Below are 22,929 nucleotides of genomic sequence, written 5' to 3' on the forward strand. Positions count from 1 at the left end.
CAATGGGCTAAGAATTGTTCTTGGAATTCTGTGTTTCTTGTTGCTGTTCAAAGTGTTTCTCTTTGGTCTTGTTGCTCAAACAATCATTTACTTTGTTTGCAAATCATATCATCATCAAAATATTGACAAGTCCTCATTGTCTGATCATCTGGAAGTGTATCTTGGGGATTATGTTCCATTGAAGGAACAGGATGTTCAATTAGGGGAATTATAAACTTGTTTGGTTTATCTGGAGATGGAGAATTTGAATCCAAATTTATGTGGAATGAAGTCTGTATTATCATCCTTTGATTGGGATTTGATTACATGAAATGATGGAAGTGATTGTATATATATATTATTTACTTAAATGATATCTTCTTCTTCTTCTCCTCCTCCTCTTCCTCCTCTTTTCTTTACATTCATGGTTTGATTGCAGATGGATCTATAATGAACTTTAACTGAACAGAATTTGTTAAATTGAGGTGTCCAACACGTTATGAATGTGGCTTAGAATCTTTCAGAGTTGTTTTGGAAGTATTATGCAAATAAAGGCTAATACAGATCAAACTCGTGTGCTTGAAAGTTTGGAACCACTATTTTTCAAGTTCAACTTGAGAATAGAAGAGAACAATTACATTAACATGTTTTTACAATATTTTTATCCTGAAAAGGGGAAATTGTTTTCATAACAGTTTAATGAACTATTACAACATACTATTGTTCCCTGTAGTATAAATTATGTTTCAATACATATTGTTAGTTTGTTCACAGTTTAACTCAGTAACAATCTATCCTGTAGATGTCTAATGTCTCCGGAAGGACGGGACTCCGATGGAGATTGCTAAACTATTTTAGTTAGAGATTTCAATTTTCCCACAGGCCCCGTCTCCCGATTTGGCGAAAAATGGGAGAGGGAGTAGGGAAAAAAAGTTCCCCATGAGCTAAACAGAGACGGGAAATGCATTCTCCGTCCTCGGCCCTGCCCCGTTCCCTATCCTCATCTCAATTAGCTTTTACATATGTATAGTTATCTAATATTATGTTATTATTATTATTATATAAATATTACATTTAAATTTCAAATTTGATTATTTATTGAGGATGATAATGAATATACTTAAATTGAATGTTTAAATTTAAATTATATAGGTGAATAATTTGATTTATATTTATTTTTTTTTACTAAAAATTAATTAACTTTTTTAGGCCAAAATTTGAGTAATTTATCTTTAAATTTAAATTATTATTTAAAACTAATCACAATAAACAATTTAGTAATAAAGTTAATTATTTAATTATAATTTACTCAGATTAGTGATTTAAATCAATTGACTTTTTTTTTAACAGAAAAAAATTCCCCGCCGAAAACCTGATCTCGAATTCTCCGTAGGAATCTCTGACTCGATCCCGTGAGAAATTTTACGAGATGAGGAATGAAATGGAGAATTGGGATGGAAATGAAAAATGGCATCGATGAACATCTCTAATTTTGGCGAGTCATTTGAGCAATTTTGAAGAAATTGGAGAGAACCTAATAATTCTCTGGGGTCCACTTTGATAAACATTTGAATGTCACATTGTTATTAAGTAAATAATTGAAGTTTTACCTGAGCAGTGATATTCAAAAGATTTTATTTGATAATCATTTGGTTTTTAATTTTTTAATTTCTGAAAATTAAATTTATAAACACAATCGTGTATATTATTTTTTTCATTTGAATATTAAGAGTATTTTCAAAATTAAAGCCAAAATTTTAAAAATTAAAAAAAAATTCAAAAACTTGTTCTTGTTTTTGTTTTTAAAAATTGACTAAAAACTTTAATGTCTACACACAATCACATTTTTTAAAAAAATTAAAAATAAGGAAACTAAATAATTAACAAAAAGATTCTAAATGATTATCAAGGGAGAAACAAATCATTTTGTAACCCCCAAGGCAGGCATAGCAGAAGGCAAGTAGATAATGTCATTTGTACAAATATTTTTTATTTTTGTTTGTGGAATCCACACCTCTCTTCTCAGCCTAGAGTTTTCGATTGATCTCTGTTTTATTTTATTTTTATTTTTATTTTGTTTTTTCTTATGGTAAGATAGGCCAGTTTTACACAATGAATCACAGGAGAATTAACAAGCTGGATCTTGCAATCCACACACCAAATTTGCTGGAACTGCTATGTCCATCATCTTTGGATAAGGCAGGTTCAAATCTGAAAGAGAGAAACAATATGGTTGTGTTATAGCAGAGACAATCAGTTCACACCATATTAAATTTTTTGTTTTATCTACGTACGTTCCATGATTTTCTTGAATTCTTCCTGCAAAACAAAAACAAACCCAGGTAAAAAGTTACAAACTCTAGATGTAAAAGCAAAGGATTTAGTAACCATAATTCTGCTTCGAAATGCAGTTTTCAGATAAGTGGTTTTAGTTACTAAAGAAATTACCAGATCCTTGGTAAGCCGGGGATTGTATTTCATTTCTTCACCTACGGTACTAGCCTGAAATTGCAAGTCAGATATGAGCGAACGAACCGTGTTTTTGAAGAAAGAACAGGTGTAGAAATTTCCTTACACTAAATCCCTTGTAATCATGAGCGGGATAGATCAATGTGTCCTTTGGCAGAGTGAAAATCTGGAACACAGAGTTAATATAATCAGAACGAGTTCGAGTTACAGAAAACTAAAACAAAAAAATGCCATCTATAGTGATAATGAGCTCTTCCTATAATCTCTCCCCTTTCATTTTTCATCGGAAATATACCTAGTGTATGTCCTTACCTGCGAGTGTACAGATTCATAGAGCTGCTTTGAACTTCCACCCTACAGAAAAGACACTGGTATTCAGCCTAGTGGCAATAATGCTCAATTTTGCAAATGAGAAAGAGAATAGAATACAAACATCTACACATATAGGTCATGATCTTGCAGAATGGTTGTGATTAATTAAGAAAACATTTACACCTAATGATTAGTTAATAGTTTATAATGGTTCCGGTAACCCCAGAAGTCGAAACAAAGTTTTTCGCAGTTATCGTTGTGCAACAAAACAAAAACAGCTACCATTATGACTTGACGTTTATATAATAGAACAGAAAACCTGTACCGTGCAGTAGATACAAGAGAAGTTTGGAAAATCAGTTAAATGTATGGAGTGTCACAAGCAGAAATATGATGGCCAAAGTATTATACTGAAATATCTTTATCCAAAAGATAAATACTTTCGAGAACTTCTTGAGTATTACCATCAAGAAATAAATAATAAGCCAATCGGTGAAGCTACCTGAAAATCTGTCCTCCCACATCCCCGTATCAACAGAGCATCACCAGTGAATGCCATCCTAGGATGAGGCTGATCAGGTTCATCCCCTGTTACGTAGGTGACGCATCCTGATGTGTGCCCCGGAGTAGCACGAACCTGAAATTATGTGCAAGATCAAGTTGAGACGAGTCAACTCTAGGATTGTCCCCAAAATTTATCTGTTTTCTTAACATTGCTATACTTGATGATTCTTGAAGTGCATATATTCTTTCTTCAAAAGATACTTTTGCTCAGTCTGGGTTCAGGAACTTTATAAATGAAATCATAGTCTTCGAAACTGCTAGTGCCTCATTGAAAAATTAACACCAGAAAGTAAATAACGGGGGTCCATACATAATAAAATTCCTAAATCAACAAGGCTCATCAGTTTTCCATCAAAGCTGTAATATCAAAGGAGGTTATAAAATGTTCATTATATATTTCCTTACCACTGCTAACAAAATCTTTACTGAACAGTCACTAATCTAGTCCATAATCTTCACTAAACTGATGACACATCTAATGAAAACTTCCTAGCTAAGACCCCCTATATTATCCATATGTTTCTCCACCTCTGCATTAAGAGATGAAAATTGGAGGTGGCAGTGACGCATCAAGTTTCTAAAACGTTAAATATTTCCTTCCTCCTCACTCCATGTGAGATCCACCTACACTTCGTATGTAATCCAATTCCTGATTTGTTATGATCATCAAAAAGGAACCAGATGATATATCTTTGCAGTACATCTTAACTAGTTTTAGTGGAAGGCAATATTATTGTTGATAGAATTAGAGCAATAATGAATAAACAACCATAAGAAGAAATGATGTGGAGCCATATCCCAAAAGAAAATAAGAGATAGAGGAGCTAGCTGCAGTATGTAATATTGAAGGAGGCTAAACAAGTCAAAGGAGCGGTTCGGGCACAAAAATTGACTACTACCTTTCTGCGTTGCATTTTTTCATTCTCAAGCCCCACAAATGTAAATGTTTACAGGAGATTTTTGTAGTATTGAAACGCTAAAGAAGAAATGAATCAATGCTTACTCTTTAAAAACTCATGGAAATTGTCATAGTCATAGATGAAGAAGTAGTAATCTATGAAGTCTGAAATTAGAAGGCAGTGTCAGTCCTCGAGAGTTCTGCCACCGTATGGTGGGCGGAGGAGGCCTGGTGCCATATAATGTCATAACCAGCATCTACTAACCAAGTTTATACTATGTCAAGAATTAGATTAGATTTTCAACATGAGAGAATGTCACCGAGCTAAGCAAAGTTTAGAAATCATTACAAATACGAGAGCTGATATATTATGTTGATGAACTGTCACCAGTCCTACTATGTGATGGCAAAGATGATGGATTGATGTCTTGACAAAATGCTGGAATCATAACTATGAAAACAAACAGAGATCTGTACTGTGTCTTTGTTTTGTACTGTTAAATACAAGTATTGGCATACCTCCAGGAATAGATCACCAAAAGAAATCCTATCGCCAGGTTCAATCAACACATCAGCTTTTGAACCACTTGCTCTCGAGATAACAGATTTCGCTCCTGGAAATTTACTCTGAAGGAAATTAATGCATCAAAGATAACAATACCAACAAGGTCGGACAATGAAAAAACAATAACTGGGATTGAGTAATCACCAACAAAAATGATCAAGAAGAAGAACCTTGATGAGTCCAGTGCCAGTGACATGATCAGCATGCACATGAGTATTCATAGCATATACAAGCTTCAGTCCCAGTTCTCTTACAAGATTTAGATCCCTATCTACAGTCTTGTCAACCGGGTCAATCAACTGAAGGAAGAAAAAATCAACAAATCAAAGGAGAACGAAAAACCCATTAATGATTTTGACCAAACTTTTCAACCCAACTCGGAAAACACACCAGAAACATGCCCCCAAACACTGATGAAATGAAACGAAACTAAACAAAACCATTATCACATTCATCAAATAACAAACAAATTTCAAATTAAATTCAAACAGCCAAACAGTAACGTAGAAAAGATAGATTAGATAAAGGAAATTACAAGCGCCGGTTTATCAGGGTGGGAAACATCAGCGAGAAGGTAAGTATAAGTGGAAGATTCCTTCTCGAACAATTGACGGAACAAGAGCTTAGACGAGGAAGAAGATGGCGATGACCCCATTTGGGAACTGAAATACTTGATGGGAATTCTGGAAATCGGTTTCACAGGAAGAAGATGAGGAGTTGGAGAGACGAAGAATAAAGCATTGGAAGGAAACAAGGGAATTCGTAAGAATCGAAAGCTTTGCATCGCGCCTTGTTATTGACTGAAACTTGATTGGAACGTGGCGAAGGATAATACTAGTTTAGTGAATTGTTAATCGCAAATGGGAGAGAGGAGGTGGAATTGTCGTTATCAATGGACATGAAATGGAAGATCCGTCAGATACCGATTTTGCAAGTTTTGCTTCATCCGTTCTCTCTCCATTTGTGTCCTGCTCGCCGCTCCTGGTTTTGCTTTTGCCCATGACAAAATAGAGTGATTGTACACGATGGCCTTTTGTATATAATTTCTTAACAGGTGTCCAACTTTATTATATACAATACAACCAAATAATTGATTCGTTTCAATTTTGAGTTTTTTTTTCACCGATGACCTTCTCTCGCACCTATATGTTTTATGATCCGTTTTCACTATCTTATAAATTATAATCTTTTACTTACGTTAGAGGGTACTTTCAGCCTTTCCAATAACTCGCGCTCGAGATGAAATCTCTAGTCTGACACCTTTTTTAAAGTCTGAACTCAATACTATCATAATAACACGAAAAAGAAATTTAAGAGGAGACCCGATGGTATAATGATATCGGGTAGGGAATGAACTCACCAGCCCGATTGCTTTTTTGAATCCTTAACCCAATTGATTAAAATCCAAAACTCGGATGGTATTACTAGTGACATTGCGACAGTAGTGAACGTCTAAGCCCAACAGTGCCTTTTTCAAAGCCCTAACCCAATAATAAACAAAAAGCTCAAAATTCAAATTTATTAATCAAAAAAAAAAAAAGCATAATCCAAATCAAAGAGAGTATGTACATTACCTCTATCTCCGTTGGTCACTATTTATTTTACTTAATAATGGTTGGTTGCATGTTGCCCGATTGTGTCCTGGATTTCCACACCTAATGAACCTTTAGGTTGGATGGTGTTCTCCGAAAGATAGAATCCAGTTCACACGTGGCCTACCAACACTGGTTGCAATTTTCGGTGGTAGGATAATGCATTCTACGTAGCCAGGTGGTTTCCTCCACTCAGAAGAATGTCCAACTAAGAATATTGGGTCTGCATATATTAGGATTAGGGATTCTATGCTAAAAAATTGATTGCAAAGTGTGTAAGGGTTAATTTTCCTCAACCTTACAACAACTATTGCATGTGAGCATGGAATTTCTAAGTAGTTGAACCATCTGCATGTGCACTAATGGGTGTTTAAGCTGACGACGCCATCCAAGTGATTATCCTTCACAATGAATGTAAGACAATAAATCAGGTTTATTTAGTACCACCTACCACTCTTAAATTCCTTAGCCACTTGTTTTTTGGCATGATTCGAATATAAAGATGTACATATGGACCACTGGGTTCTGCACTCGAAAAACCATTCTTGGAGCTTCTCCCTAATAAATTCCAAAAAGGTATGATTGGTAAGAGTTTGGCCTCTGTTGTAAGTGCATTGAAGCATTATGCACCGTTGCTGGTCATATTGTCATGTTGTCTTAAAGATTGATGGACTCGGGTCCATCACTCTAAGTTGACATTCTCCAAGTATTGCGTCACAACCCTATTCTTGAATCCACGTAGTTGCTCTCAGAGCTTGTTGAATTCAGATAGTTTGTATGTTCTCTCTGCATCATTGAACCACTTCAGAATTATACTTGTTGAGTTGTATGTCCTAAAACTTGCAATTTGTAATATTAAACATATTCTATTTACAATAAAGATGTTATTGAGGTTAATTTAATAAAACTGTTATGTAAATTGCACTTGTAAAGATAAATCCAATAAACTAAGATTCATGGCTATTAGATGAATACTTGGACTTTATGTAGAGACAATATCAAGTTTTAGTAAATAGCCAAAACGGTCTATAGTATACGAATAAGGTTTGGTACCTTATTCTGGTAACACTTTTGGATGCGACCCACTTTGTATTTAGTACAAATGATGTGATCTTGAATCGTTCATGTGGAGACATGCGAGTGGGGACGTCCTATGCAATGAGTTTGTGTAAGGCCAGACCAAGAAACAAGTTACTCTTACTTTATAACGTTGTTTACTGTTTAAAACTGATTATTTCAAAGCAAGTGACCTAGATAACTTGGCCTTAATCCTGAGTTAACTATGAACTCCTGCTTATTCGGGATTATCCTTATATTTGTATGGATGAGGGTTGGCTCAATAAGCCTCCCATTTCAGGGGTAAGACTGGGTAGATAGCTGGGGACATAAGGTGCAAGATAAAATTCGCTTTTACCCGCTATTAGGGATAGTAGAAAGATTGTTCTCTAAGTACTGATTCCAGGTCTTGAACAAGGTGTCCTACCTTCTCATTGGCCCCAGAAGGACTCGGTTTAAGGATTGGATCACAAACCAATTGTTCATTGGAGAATCAGTGGGACTTAAGGAACAAGATGCAATCTCAGAGGTAAAACAACTATTGACCTAACCATTATTACGAACAACATGTGAAGGGTTAACTTACTAATTATGGTTATATCGAGTGGACATAATTATATCTACAGTGAGAGGAGTGCAACTACTGGACTTTAGTGGAATGACCTGGTAGGTAACGATGTTGATTAGTTCGGTTTAAAAGTTTAGCCCATTAATCTCGGATTGTTAGAGCTCATGATCTGTAGGTCCATTAAGTCCTTCTGGCCGGCTATTGAAAGAAAAAGCTTGCATCTGGCTGGGTCTTGCCGGTCCCATCTCTCTCCAAACTTGACGTGGTAGTAGCTCACAAACACAAACAGAATAAACCTTAAAATAGAGTGATGAGTTTAATTTGAAACGTTCAAATTCGAATTAAGGGAAAGTAATTATATGCGATATAATTACACATTAAATTATTAAATTAAAAGAAATTGGAGAATTGGATAATATTTAAATATAATTTAAATATTAATTTCATGAATAGGGATTCATGGTTGTGGAATTGATGTTTAATTTAATATTTGATATTAAATTAATAAGAAATTAATTAAATCTTTAGAAAATCAATTTTTGTTTTAATTTAATTTTTGAAAATTAGATTAAAAATTAAATTTTAATAAAAATTCAATTAATTATTTTAAATCAATTTTAAAATAGAATTGATTTTGAAAATTGATAAATTCAATTTAATTTTTAATTAAAAATTGAAAAATTGGAAAAATCCAATTTTAGTGGATTTTTCCAACTTGACTCATCTTCCACTCAATCCCACTCAAAATTGATCAAGGTGGAGTTGTCAATTTAATGTGCAATTGCATGAAGAGTAGAACAAAACCTTAGGTTTTTGGGTTGAGAGGATGAGTCATGCAAGTTTTTTTTTTTTGAGAGAAGAGAAAGTTCTTCATTCTCTAGCTGAAGAACCAAGAAAAATTTCATATTTTTCCCTCATTTCAGTTCATTTCGAGTCCCACAACTCAATCTAATGTCCAAGAAAATGTAGGGAATATCTATTGGTGGTCCACACCTTGTAGCTAAGAAGATTGAAGTTGATTTGAAGTTCAAAGTCTTCAAAGGTGAGTTTTTTTATGAAACCCTCTTTTTCTGATATGAACATGCTTTATTAGTTGCTAAAATTGATGAATTAGAGTGTTTAGTGATCCAAATTTCTTCCGTTAATTGTATGCTAAGTCCAACAGTACTATCCTTAAGTGCATTGCTATGTTTTTAGGTGGTAATACATAATGCATTAAATGTGTTGGGGAAAACTTGGTCCACCGCGTTCGATATACTAATGTGGCAGTTAGAAACAATGACCATGTTCGAATCCTCACTTATGCAATGGCTTCAGGTGTCACATGAAGTATGCTCATGTTGCATCAGTTTCTTTGTCCATTATTCCATACATGAAAAGCTATAACTGATTATTACCGTAAAAACTAACGGCAACCAACATGCAACCTTTATATTTTCCTTTGGGTGTGGACTCATCAACGATCACCACGGGACAACAACTAGCATACCCTCGGATAGAAGGGCCTAGGGCCATGAACATGTATTTGAAGTGTACTATATCTTCTAATTGTATGTCAAATACAGTATCTGGGTTTGTAATCTTCAAAGCTTCCCCGTAAGCATGTAGTATGGCGTAAGATTCCTCTGGGGAGCCTCGTACTTGTGAGTACGCTATCTCGAATGCACATCATACTTTATCATAGCTTATATTGACTCCATATTCTCAACTTATATCATTAATAATGTGATTCGGCTTGTACACACGACCGACGTCCCGAACTTTATCCGCAATCATCTTACTAACCAGTGAGGTTGTTGCATGCTTGTGATCATTGGGATAGTTTTTCTAGTTTCTTTCCTTTTTAGGATAGTTTTAAAATTAGTTTTTAAAATTTTATATTAGTCTTTCATTTTTAGTTTAAGTAGGGTAATTTAAAAAAAAAAAAATTAGGGCACAATGTCACGACTCTGCGAAGCAGAACTGCATTTTAAGCGTTCTGCGCGTCAAGGATCGCTTTCTTTCATCTTCTTCTTTCAATTTCCAGTGTTTTCTCTTAAATTTCTTCCCATCCCTTCATGATTCTTCACCTAAAAACATAAATTCCTTGCTGATTATCCTCAGATTTCATCAAATCTTCAAGTTTTCTCAACTATTCATCCTTAAATTTGTGGGTTTCATACCCAAACCAAATTCTAGGGTTTTTCTTTTTTCTTTTTTTTTTTTTTGTGCAATCTTTGGGATTTCTTCAAACTTGAGGTAAATTTTGAGCTTTTCATTGTGTATTTCTTTTAGATTTACTAAATATGTTGAAATTCTTCTAAGTTGTGTGGATCTATGCTTAATTTGAATTGTGTTAAAAATTTGGTTAATGATGTTTTTGTTGAAATTGAAATAAATGTTGGGATTTTTCTGTTTGCACGTGAAATTGATCTAAAGTGTTATATATTTTGTGTGGATTAGGTAAATTTTGAAGGATTTGTCGAATTTCCCCAAGGTTAGAACCTGATTTTGTGAGCTTTTCTAATTAAATGAAGTTTCATGGGTCCTAGGAGAGTAGGAAGGAGGGATGTTGCTAGCACTAATTGGGATGGACGTGAACCTGAGCCTGTTTTCGAACACCCTAGGTTTAGTTCCTAAAGAGCCATGGATAGATATCATTATGTAATTTCCTCTAGAAGCCTAGTCCTTGAAAGTGCCTTAACCTTAAAAGTTGATTTATATCCCCATATCTCTGTTGAGATACAGCATAGAGGGTGGGAAGCCTTGGCTAACCATCCCGATGAGGCGGTTTTTCCTATCGTCAAGAAGTTTTATGCTAATTTAGACAATGATAGGGATTTCTCGTTAGTTAGAGGCATTAGAGTCCCTTATTCGTCTCTCCGTATCAATGAAGTCTATGGTTTGATCGACTTCAATGACGAATACGATAGATTCTGCTCCCAACAGCTTCCTGAACAAGAAGTAATAGAAGCTTTGTATGGACCTAGGGTTGAATAGGTTGGTCAATAAGCATTGTCGTTAGGTTTAAGGGGATGGAGATGTTTGTCTCCGATCAAATCTGGCATGCATTTGTATGTTCCAAACTGATGCCAGTATTACGACTCACCAACATTACCAAGGATCGGACCAAACTCGTATACTGTCTAGTTCAGGGGATGTTTGTCAACGTGGGACAGGTCATTAGAGCCTCAATCTGCCGTTATGGACGTTGTTCCACCATGGATAGCCTTGGACACCCAAGCTTAATTACAGAGCTCTCCCGAAGGTCCGGGGTGGAGATCCCTGATGACGGAGAGAAGATAGGACATTGGACACCCATTTCCAGATCGTCAGTTGCTGCATTCCACGAGGGTGGAGTGGATGAGTTAGACGAGGACAATCAGAATGACGAGGGCATTCCCACATTAGAGAAACATCCCCATGTTGATCCCCAGGATCAGTACGATGTGCCACTAGTGGATGATTCGTTTGGAGAGTAAGTTTTGAGGATGTCTACTGAAGCCCTTAAGATAGCCACTGAGTCCCTAAGTGTGAGTTAGGACACTACTCGCCTGCTAGGCGCATAGAAAGGATGGTGAACTACATTTATGAGCAGAATCGTCTTTGTTATGCCAGCATAGGTTTCCAGAGTGATCTTCAGATGGAGCCAGACTCACAAGCCTCCGATTGAGGCTAAGCTGCACTCCCTTTTATGCTCTCAGTAGTATTTTTCTTTTCCTTCCTTTATTTTCTTTTTTGTTGTTTGTAGTTTTTCTTTCTTTTAGTTTTTGCTAACTTCTTTTTTGTTTTGTAGGTTTCTTTTTGTTTTGTTTTTCTTTTATTTTTCTTTGTTTTGTAAGCCCCTCCAAAACTTTAACAGAAAAGTCAGGGCAAAGAGAAGAAGCCCAACCACAACCATGTAACATGTTTTCAAGGGAGGTTTCTGTTCCCTTGTTCTTTTCATTTTTTAGCTTTACTTGAGATACATTGGTGACAATGTATCGTTTTAAAGTTGGGGGTGGGTATCTGTTGGGTAGCTTTTATTTTAGCTTGGGGTCCTTGAGCGCTATGTTTGGACTATGTTTTGTGTGCTTTGATTGTCTTGTTTGCTCTGTTGCTCTGTTGTAATTATGATGGCTTATGACACATTCTTCTTGCAATAAAATTTGCATAGAATATTATAAAAGCATGATCATGATTTTTAGCCCATGTTTTTTTAAAAAAATTCTTTTCTCTCATGCATCTTTAAGTCATTGTTTTGCAAAATTAAAGTCTTGCATGCTTAGAATTGGGTTATCTGGTATGTATTTCTGTTGTCACCTCAAAAGGTCCACCTTTGACTTAGGAGTAACCTTACTTTTTTTAGAGCAAAACTAGACAAAGTGGATAAAATAGGACCTATTGTGTATATAAAAAAATGAAAGAAAGAAAGAAAAGAAAAATAAAATTAGTTGCAATTCAGGGGGAGGAGGGGGTGACAATAAAAAAACTGAGGTAATAGTTAGCTTGCCTGCAAAAAAAAAAAAAAAAAAAAAAAAAAGTGCGCATGTGTGCATGGATAGAGGTAAAAATAACTACCTCCGCCATGTCCAGTTAGGGCCCCGTGAGAAAAGAATGGATAGGTTCCTAGCGGTTGGGTGTGAAAGCTAGCCCTTTAGGTAAAATAAATGTCCTTTATATTTTTTGTGTGTGTGTGTTTAGGCACCTTTGTCTTAGTGTTGCCCTCTCTCTGTCCTCTCTGTGGTTTGATCTCGTACTTACCACTATTACTACGTCTTTGTAGTGATAGGAGTAATTCAGTTTTTTAAATTTTCTTTTGACCAAGTCTGGAGCTTATTAACGACATAAGTTTCAGGACTTGTCAATATATATATAAATGTAGTGGGAATGATGATGAGACTATGATGGGTTATTGAGATCATAAACTGCTAATCAAGTTTAGTAGGTGTTAAAGAGAAAGTTCACAAGAATAGGTTAGACCGTAGTTGTCATAAGAGGGTTGACAACTACTGTTTTCACATCCCTTCTCAGATTTAGAAGATAATCTGGCAGGGGGTGTGACAATATATTGACAAGATGCTTGTCAGATATTTGATGCACTATTCCAAGAAGTGTTTATTACCTTTCGGACATGAAATTGTTTTGTCTAAGGAATAGTATCCCAAGAATCATCAAGAGGTTGAGAAAATGAGGCAAGTTCCCTATGCATTAGCTGTTGGTAGCCTTATGTATGCAATGTTATGTACCATACCTGAAATTTCCTGCAGTAGAGACTGTCAGTAGATATCAATTCAATCCAAGATTAGATCACTCAACAACGATCAAAACAATTCTCAAATATCTACAGGGAACGAGGGACTATATGTTTATATATGGAAGAACTAAGGATTTGATCTTTATAGGATACACAGACTCTGACTTTCAAACTGATAGGGATTCAGGAAATTCACATCAGGGTCAGTTTTTACTCTAAACGTAGGAGCTATAGTTTGATGAAGCATTAAGCAAGGATGCATCGCGGACTCCACTATGGAAGCTGAATACATAACTGCTTGCGAAGCAACTAAAGAGTCTGTTTCGCTAAAGAAGTTCCTTACTGATTTAGAAGTTGTTCCAAATATGTCTTTGCTCATCACACTTTATTGTGATAATAGTAGTGTTGTGAAAAATTCTAAGGAACCTAAGAGTCATAAAAAAGACAAACACATTGAGCAAAAATATCACTTGATTCAGGAGATTATGCAACGAGGTGATGTGATTGTCATGAAGCTTGCTTCAGAGCACAACGTCGTTGATCCGTTTACGAAGGCTCTTATGGCTAAAGTATTCTATGGTTATCTAGAAAGTCTGGGTCTTTGGGATATGCAACATATTGTCTAGGGCAAGTGGAGATGTTACTGGGGTATAGGATATGCCCTAGTTTATTGTATTTTGTACTTTATTTGTATTGTACTATATTATCCGCTAGCTTTAGGACAAGTTAGAGATTATTAAGATTTGTGTCCTAAATCTCTTGTATTCTCATAGTTTGTAAACTTTGTAAAACAAATTGTTATTAATAAAATAATTTTTATTTTATGTGCATACACTCAATCCAATAATCTAAAATCCTAGGTTATTTTATGTAATTTAAATATGTATGTAGATATATACAGGTGGATCATGTTTAAATGATAACCTGAACAGTCTGTAGTAGATGGATAAGGTTGGATACCTTATCATGGTGACATTACAGATATGGCTCACTTTGTAGTTATTACAAGTGTTGTAAAGTTCTACAAATGATCTGATCCTGATCGTTCATGTGGAAAAGTATCTTATGTAAAGAGTTTGTATAAGACCAAAGCACAAAATTAATAGTCTCTCTTTATAACTCCGTTGCTATAAGAGACTTATATTTCACCAAGATGACCATAGGTGATTTAACCTCAATCTTGAGTGAGTTGTGAACTTTTACTATGAGAGCAATTCTTTGATGTTTATGGGTGAGAGTGGTCAGTTCTATCGACTTAATATGCCTACCATTTTGGGAATTCGTCTGATTGGGGACCTGGGAACGCTGCTACACAAGAAAGAATTCACTTTTTCTCTATTGTTAGGATAAGTAGATAAATTTCTCTCTTAAGAGCTGATTTCAAGGCTTGAATAATGTGGCGCCACACTTTCTCCTGATAAAAGAGGGGTTCGATTATAGTTGGACTATAACTTATTGTTCATTAGAGGGATCAGTGGTACCTAAAGAGTTAGATGTAACTATGAGGGCAAAACGTTATTTTGGCCCAGATGTACTTACGAGCAATTTGTGAAGGGTCAATGCACTGTTGATTGGTTATATGTAATGGATACAGAAATATATTTATGGTGCGGAGAGTACAGTTGTCGGTCTTTAGTGGAGTGACCGACAGTTAGTAGAGGTTGATTAATATAATTAAAGAGTTTAATTAATTAATCAAGTACCATTGGGGCTTCAATTTATAGGTCCATAAGGTCCCCTTATTAGCTCAATTAGGATAAACGAGAATCGATTAATTTTGGATTAATTTGAATTAATTTGAATTGTTCAAATTAAGTAGAGGAAATTAATTATATAAGATATAATTCACATAATGTAAATGATACATTATAAATTTTAATGAGAGAAATAAATATTTGAATATGATTCAAATATTAATTATACAAATATGATTCATATAAGATATATAATGTATGTGATAAATTATAATGTAAAGTTTTAACGAGAGATTAATAAACTATAGGATATATTATATGTGATATAATATAAACTATATGTTATATGTTATATGTGATGGAACATATAGTTTTATTGATATATAATAAAGTTAGTTATTATATATAGTTTTATCTATTTAAATTTAAATCACTTTCCCCATTTTACATGTGGTGGAGTTTATGTTTGAACAAAGAGTAGTTATTCTTCCTCTTTTCTATATGTTCACAGGAGTCTCTCTCTCTTTTGATGAAGTTCTCTGCAAAAGTTACAAAGAAATTGACATAGAAAAAAAGTTGACTTCTCTTTTTCCTAAAATTAATCATTGTGGTCGTTATGAGAATGGGAGAGGAAACATAAAGATCAATTGATCTACAAGGGTGAGTATCAATTTTCTCCTTTTCTTCTTCTCATTAAGTATGTTGAATTGTTTTGGGTTTATCCTGTAAAATTGTTTTACTTTTTCTTCTCTGCATTTTCTGTGTTATATCGAATTGGAATTGAAATCGTACAACATTCACACGTTTCCTCTAGGGATTCAATCCCTTTAGATGAAGGTGGTATTGGAATTGGTTGTCAGAGTTTTATCGTCGGAGATGGTAGTTGAAATCCGGGGTTGGTCGTCGGAGTTGCTCACTTAAAGGTGGTCATCAAAAGTGATTTTCGTTAGAATTTGTAGTCGGAGGTGGTTATCGAAACCTATGAAGTTTGTTGCTTAAGTTTTTCATTGGAGTTTATTGTCAAAGCCCAAAATTGGTCATTGGAGTTGGTCGCATGGAGGTAGACATTGAAGTTGGGTCACTCAAGTTGTCATCAGAGGTAGATTTCGGGGCCCAGAATTAGTCATCGGAGTTGGTTATCGGTGTTTTCATCAAAGGTGGTTGTCGGAGCTCGGAGTTAGTTCCCGGAGTGTGGCAGCGATAGTCGCTAACAATGGCCAATGGGTGGAGTCATTAGAGAACATTGGAAGAAGAGAGAGTTGTGATGAGTTGGTAAAATTGGTGGACTAAATATTGAGTTAATATACCAACTCAACTCAACTGAGCCAAACATCCCCTTATAGATTTTGTTATGTTTGTTATTCTTTAAAGATGTTGCTATACACTTAATTATTAACCCTTAGAGCTACCAATTGCAATTACCCAAAAAATAACTATATTTTGGATCCAAGGATGGCTTAGTGGATAATTTAATGATCATAGTTATAGTACATGGTTTGATTCTCACTTCTATAATTGTTAAACTTAAGAATAAGGAATTATCTTAAAATATAAGTATGCTTTAATCCAAGTATTGCTTAGTGGATAGGACATTAATAACAATTGGTGTTCATGGTTTAGTTTCAACTTCTTTAATTGTTAGACTAAAAATTAAGAGTAAGGCATCATTCCTCACTTAAAAGCTTCGAATTCTTATGTTTACAATATCGAGTTGAGCTTGCGGTATTAAATTTTCGTCGACATGTCAATATTTCTTTATATATTTCAATATTTTAATTGAGTTTGACCTCGACATATTGAGTGAATCGATTTTTCTATTATACCGTAAAAAATCCATAATATATGAAGAAATAAGCATGTGAATAATATAAATACTAAACATTTACACTTAGTTACAAAACGTAATATATTTATATGCTAATTTTTCAAAAAAAATTGTTTTTATAATTTTTTAAAAAATATCCATGGACATCGACATTTTATCAAAATTTTCATCGATATTTTCTTAAACTTTAGATCTCGACATTTTCATTGACATCAACATTCTAAACTTGAACTTATTGCTTTTTTGAAGGAAAAAAAAAGTTAAATGACATGCATAAATCTTCAACCAAGAGGTCATTAAAAAAACATTTTAGTGACTATAACTTATGTTTAAAACTTGTACTCAATTAATCTAGCATAGTTTAATCGATAAAGTATCTATTACCATTATAAATGTTGGTGATTCTATTTTTATCCTATAATATTAAATTTAAAAAGAAAACAAGTAACAATTTAGTCTATCTTTTGTCCTATCCGAATTATCAGATTCAGAAAGAAAATTGGAAACAAATTAGTATTCAAATCTATTACATATTTTCAAAAGTTATCGGAATAGTTTCTTTGACTAAATTGTTTTAGATTTTAAGCTCCATATATTAAAGACTAGGGTTGGCAACAAGGTTGGACTAGGTCGGGGTGAGGATTCCCCATCCCCGTCCCCGCCAATTGAAAGCGAGGATAGGGAGGGATTCCTCGCGCGGACCCATGCCCCTTTTTTTGTAATATATATAATTATATAAATATTTGTAAAATTAATATATATATATATATATATATATATATATATTAAAAAAATAAAATAATAATAATTGAGGTCGAGGTTGGGGACGGGGACGAGGCAAGGATACCCTCTTTGTTCCCGACCGATGACCCGATTATAATCCTTAGTTTGACCCCATCCCCAATCAATACCTCCCTATCCCCGATCGAGGACCCGATTATAATCTTCAGCTCGATCAAATCGAGGATTTTTACTAACCTTAGGCTAGATGTGCATTTATTTTTAACCTATGATTTTGTTTTTATTTTATTGATTTAGTTACATGTCTTTTTCTGCCACGAATTCGTGTTTCATTTATTAAAAATTGAATAAAATGTGTGATTTGTCAATGGAAAAAAGATGTTTCCAATAATAATAATTATAATAAATAAATAAATAGACAAATAGTGTCAATTAGCCACTTGGAATGGAAGATGTCAACATGAACCCATTGCTCAAATGGCAAGCAACAGATGATTCCTTATTCCAATGGCTTTCTTCTCATTTATAAATATATTTTTAAATATTAAGCTTAATCATTGAGATGGTTTATTTTGTATTTGTAATTGAATGAATAATGTAATCTTATCGTTGTGGTTTAAAATCATTGAATAACAGTATTTGTAATAGTAACAATAACTATAACGGATTTATAATTTTTCTATTGTAATGGTAATGATAATGGTATCTAAGGATAAGATTTGAAAAATTATTCAAAAATTTTTTTAAAAAAAGATTATGAATTTAGTGATAGGTACTACATTTCATTAAGATTATAGAACACAAAAATCAACGTAGTTAGATGGGACTTACTTTTCAAATAACTATCCATGGATTACATTAATAATATTCAATCTTTTATTTTTACCAAATCACAATCTTTTTTAAAACAACAAAAGGAATTATCGAATCACATTAATAAATTTCAAAAAGAAAAAAAAATAGACAAACAGACAAAATTGACCATTGTCCAAGTTTATCAAATCATATCTACCTACTACTTGTGATGATTGGTCTTAGTTGAAAGATGTCATTTTGTCTAAAACTTCTTTAAGAAAATAGAGTATTGTACATAATATATGTATTCAAACTTCACAATCAAGTGAACAAGTAACTATACAATGTTAACATTTAGCATACAAATTTGGTATCTAAAATTAAGTAATCTGATAGACATAACATTTCTACCATTAAATTAAAGTTTAAAACTGTGTTAATATATATATATATATATTGAAAGGACTAAATTTGTAATTTAATTTAGATAAATAAAAAATTCCTATCTCCGTCTAAACGGTACAAAATCTGAAAACAACATTTTTATGTTTTCTTTGTATCCAGAATTTGAATTTAAAAATTTTAAATGCAGAATTGTATTGATCAAAACATTTAGGAATGTAATATGTGATGTTATAAACCCAATTTAATTGTTATAAAATTAAAATATGTATTATTTAATGTGTTCTAAATTAAATTAGGTTAAATTCCAAAGTTGGTCTCTATAGTTTGCATTTAAAATTTATATTTTAGTTTCTATTGTTTGATATAATTCATATATAGTCTTTATATTTTGTTAAATCCTCCTAAATGGTCCCTATCACATGGACTATTTATTATGAATTTTTTTTTATCAAACTATAAGGGTAAATTCTAATTATAAACCATAATACCTAAATTTTAACTTATACCAAACCTTAGAAGCTACAATTTGAAATTTTCCATAAATTATGTAATATTACAAAACAATATTCTTTTTACAATTAACAAAACAATAATTATACAATTTTTTTAATATAAAATATGTACATGAATAAATTAATATCAATTTATTATAAATTAATATTTAATGGGTTACTATAATTAATTTACAATTGTTTAAATTAGAATTCATTTTTTGAATCTTGTTACCAGACACATATCTGAAAAAAAAATACATTGTTTTTATTTAATTTATTGCTTTCAAATTCTCTATCAAATAGACTCTTATAAATTAAATGGTCTTTTTTTCTTTGAAAAGAAAAAAAAAAGCCTTACGAACTAAAAAAACAAAAGGAAATAGAAAAAGACGAATTGACTTTTTATTTGTATAAATAGTCAAATACACAGCACAAAGAATTTTTAAATATTTTAATAGGCAAAAAATACCACTTCTTCTAAAAAAACAAAAATACCACTTAAGAAATTTTAAATCCTAATGTAAAATTATTCAAACCATAAAATAATTTTGTTTTTTAAAAAAAAGAAAAAAAAGACATGGTTCGGAACACACAAGATTTATTTATTTTTTTCCCTAAAATCAAAGAAATAACACATGAAATTTAGGAGAAAACCTCTACTGTTAATTCATCAAATGAAGTAAACCGTGTAACCAAATATATAGAAGACTTCATAGGTCAAAAACTCCTAAAATCCTAAAATAAAAGGAATATCCTTTTTATATCATAGAGCAATCTAAAAATCCGAAGAAGGAATAATGAAAAAAATGACTTGAATTTTCTTCACAAAAGTCTGGCGTTATATATATATATAAAGGAAGTTACTTGTAGTTATAAACTTTTTCAGAAAAATCTATAAAATTTCCCAAAAATTCATTCCAAAATCTCTTATGTTAATCCATATTATTTTTTATTTTTTATATTATTTGATTTTTAAAAGTTTATTAGCTTTCTTTTTTAATTAAACATATACGATACAAAACGTGCCTTTGCAAATAATAATTTTTTTTTAATCAAATAGTAACAATATCAACAAATTAATGGACGAATAGAATATAATGCCTGTTTGTTAGAGAATATGAATTTTGTTTTTGGTAGGTAATATGAATTCATTTTTAGAAATGATTTTCAGATTTTCTTATCAAAAAGTGTAAATTTTGAAAACATTTTATGTTTTGAATGTAATTAGATTTTGAAATTGAAATTTTAAAATGTAAAATTATATAATTAGTACTTCAGGTTAAATCTCCATTATTTTATTTTAAATTAAAAAATGTATTATATAATGTATAATTATAAGCAACAAAATAACAATTATACAAAAAATTTTACATAACTCATTTTCATAAATTTATTGAGTATAGTTTATATTCAATCTAATATTTAGTAGGTGATTAACAACTAGTTTTATGGGTTAATAAATATATTATCAGACATATTTCTAGTAATTGTTTAAATTAGAATCTAATTTCTAATTTAATACGTTACCAAACACGTATATAAAAACAGAGATACAACCTATGTTAGATGAAAAATAATCGATTACAATTGTAAGTTGATAAAAATGTATTCAAATTTCACCAAAATTTTTATGTTTCTAAATTGACATAAACATAAAGTGTGATTGATATTTTTATTATAGCTAAAAAAAATTAATGAAATATAATAAAAATGTCACTAATGTACTATTATACTTGGTCGAGTCCAAGTCTAACGTGAAAGTCAACTTTTTTTTTTTTCTGATTTTGAAATCAACCATATAAAAATAATAAAAATAATTGACCTATGAATATGCATCAAAATTGACGTTTTATAAATATTTTTGTCAACATTTCTTTCATTTAAAACTAAATTAAAAATAATTGGTCTAAAAAGATGCATCAAAATTGACGTTTTATAAATATTTAATCCATTTAAAACTTTGATGGCAACTAGAGCTATTTCAGATGGGACTCAAATATCAGTTACTTATTTTTCTGAGAGGAAAAATCATTTACTTATTTCAATAATTCAATAAAATAATTGAATGAAGATGCCCCATCCTTCTATTATTTCCTTTTTTTTTCCTCCCTAAAAGCACTATATCATAATCAAGTTTTTTTTTTATCCATGTCATTAAAAAATTAATAGAAATGGAGCATGCATGCACGTTTTATTAAAGAAATTAAAGTTTGAACTTTTATTTTAGAAAAATATGTTGCATATTGTGGAAAGCAACTATCTTTATACATCCCATTAAATGGTCATATCATAATATGGCACGTGGCAAATTATATATATATTTTTTGAAATATTTTAATTGTTTTTTTTTGTATGAGTGACTTGAGGGAAAAGCATGGAGAAGATACATCCAAGTATTACTCTTTATTTTAACTTCCAATTTATTTTGGAGGGGGTGACTTTTTATAAGGGTGTTCGTTGACTGAATGGGTATTCATCGTGATTCAGTCTTTTTTTTTTTTTTTTTTTTTGGTGGGGTGGGAATAAGTTAAATGTCAAACCGAGTATAATTCAATTGGCATGCGAGTGTGTTAGTAACTAAAATGTCTGTGGTTCGAACCAAAGTTAAACGTGCTTAGCTTGGAATAATCCTATGTTGGGTGATCTCCTAGGAATTTTCTTATGATGCATGTGAGTGAAGGACAAAACATGCTGAAGGACCAATGTTGGTTTGTGGGATAGTCTTCCATCTTTGAAGCACAAGAGGATAACATGTCAGGTTGCAGGGAATGCAGGGGAATGTCAGGGCAAATAATGTATTGCCAATTCTGTATCCTGATTCGAATCCTGGGCCTGGGGTGCTACAAATGGCATCAGAGCAGAACCTCTCCCAGTAAGATGTGGTTCGGGGGAAAAACCAAGCGGAAGTTGGTGGGTATGTAACAACTCGAGTTCAGGTGGGATACATGAATGAATCAATATCACATTCAAATGAGATGGATCCTAAGGACATGGGAGTATGGTTAAGAAAGGCTTAAAAGAATCAAAAGTTACTACCTATATCAACAAAGTGTGCTTAGCTTGGAGCAAATCCTATGTTGGGTGATCTCTTAAAAATTTTTCTAGGATGCATGTGAGTGAGGACAAAGCATGCTAAAAAGACCAATGTTGGTTTGTAGAGATAATCTTCAATCTTGGAAGCATAAGAAGATAACATGTCAGGCTACAGAAGATGAAGAGGAATGCAATCCAGATCCTAGGCTTGGGGCGTTACATCGAATCTCTAAAAGATTCCAAAAATTCCCTCTAGAAAACAGTCGAGCTTGTTGCTTGCACTCTTTAACCTTGAGCAACATACCCATTTTGACATTATCACGGGGTGCCCAATTTTTGCCCAACAGATTACTATCAAGTCAAACACACTCTAGAATAGGTTGTGTTTACTAGCTTACAAATATAAGGAAGGAAGGAAGAGAAGCACTTTGTAGAAATAACACTTTTATTCACTCAAGGTTATAAAAACCACAATACAAAGTACATTTACTTACAAGACCAACTCTTGAAAAGTTTACAAGTGAAGAGGATTCCAAGGACAAACAACTACTTGGTGGGAGATTCCTACATTCTAGGGTAGTGATGTTCTAAAAGTAGTAATTGGAAGTGTGAAAAAGTTAAAAAGGGGAAGTAGTGGACATGTCCTCTTCTTAAAAAGAAGGAAACGTGGGGACATATGGAGTAGCCCTGAAGTCAAGGGTAGTGAGCGGTTAGACCCACTTCA

General features: G+C 32.7%; 2 protein-coding genes across 2 annotated transcripts in view; one reads left to right on the top strand and one right to left on the bottom strand.

The window, feature by feature from the left end:
* The window catches only part of LOC150034239 (uncharacterized), a 1,708-nt gene extending 1,355 nt beyond the window's left edge, over positions 1–353 (top strand). The window contains exon 2 of the mRNA XM_090317464.1: positions 3–353. Coding sequence (XP_090173590.1) covers positions 3–214 — 212 coding nt within the window. The 3' untranslated portion in view covers positions 215–353. The remainder of the gene's footprint in view (positions 1–2) is intronic.
* Positions 354–1,859: 1,506 nt separating this feature from the next.
* GLY3 (glyoxalase II 3) lies at positions 1,860–5,828 on the bottom strand. The gene is made up of 9 exons (XM_039044249.2): positions 5,323–5,828; positions 4,958–5,086; positions 4,742–4,849; positions 3,263–3,397; positions 2,761–2,802; positions 2,555–2,614; positions 2,428–2,481; positions 2,274–2,298; positions 1,860–2,190 (listed from the first exon to the last, which is right to left on the bottom strand). The coding sequence occupies exons 1-9, from the start codon at positions 5,569–5,571 to the stop codon at positions 2,108–2,110; spliced, it is 885 nt and encodes a 294-aa protein (XP_038900177.2). The 5' UTR covers positions 5,572–5,828; the 3' UTR covers positions 1,860–2,107.
* Positions 5,829–22,929: the final 17,101 nt, after the last annotated feature.

Source organism: Benincasa hispida, chromosome 9 (assembly GCF_027475165.1).
Source record: "Benincasa hispida cultivar pf3 chromosome 9, pf3_genome.v1.1, whole genome shotgun sequence".
NCBI classification, from domain to species: domain Eukaryota; kingdom Viridiplantae; phylum Streptophyta; class Magnoliopsida; order Cucurbitales; family Cucurbitaceae; genus Benincasa; species Benincasa hispida.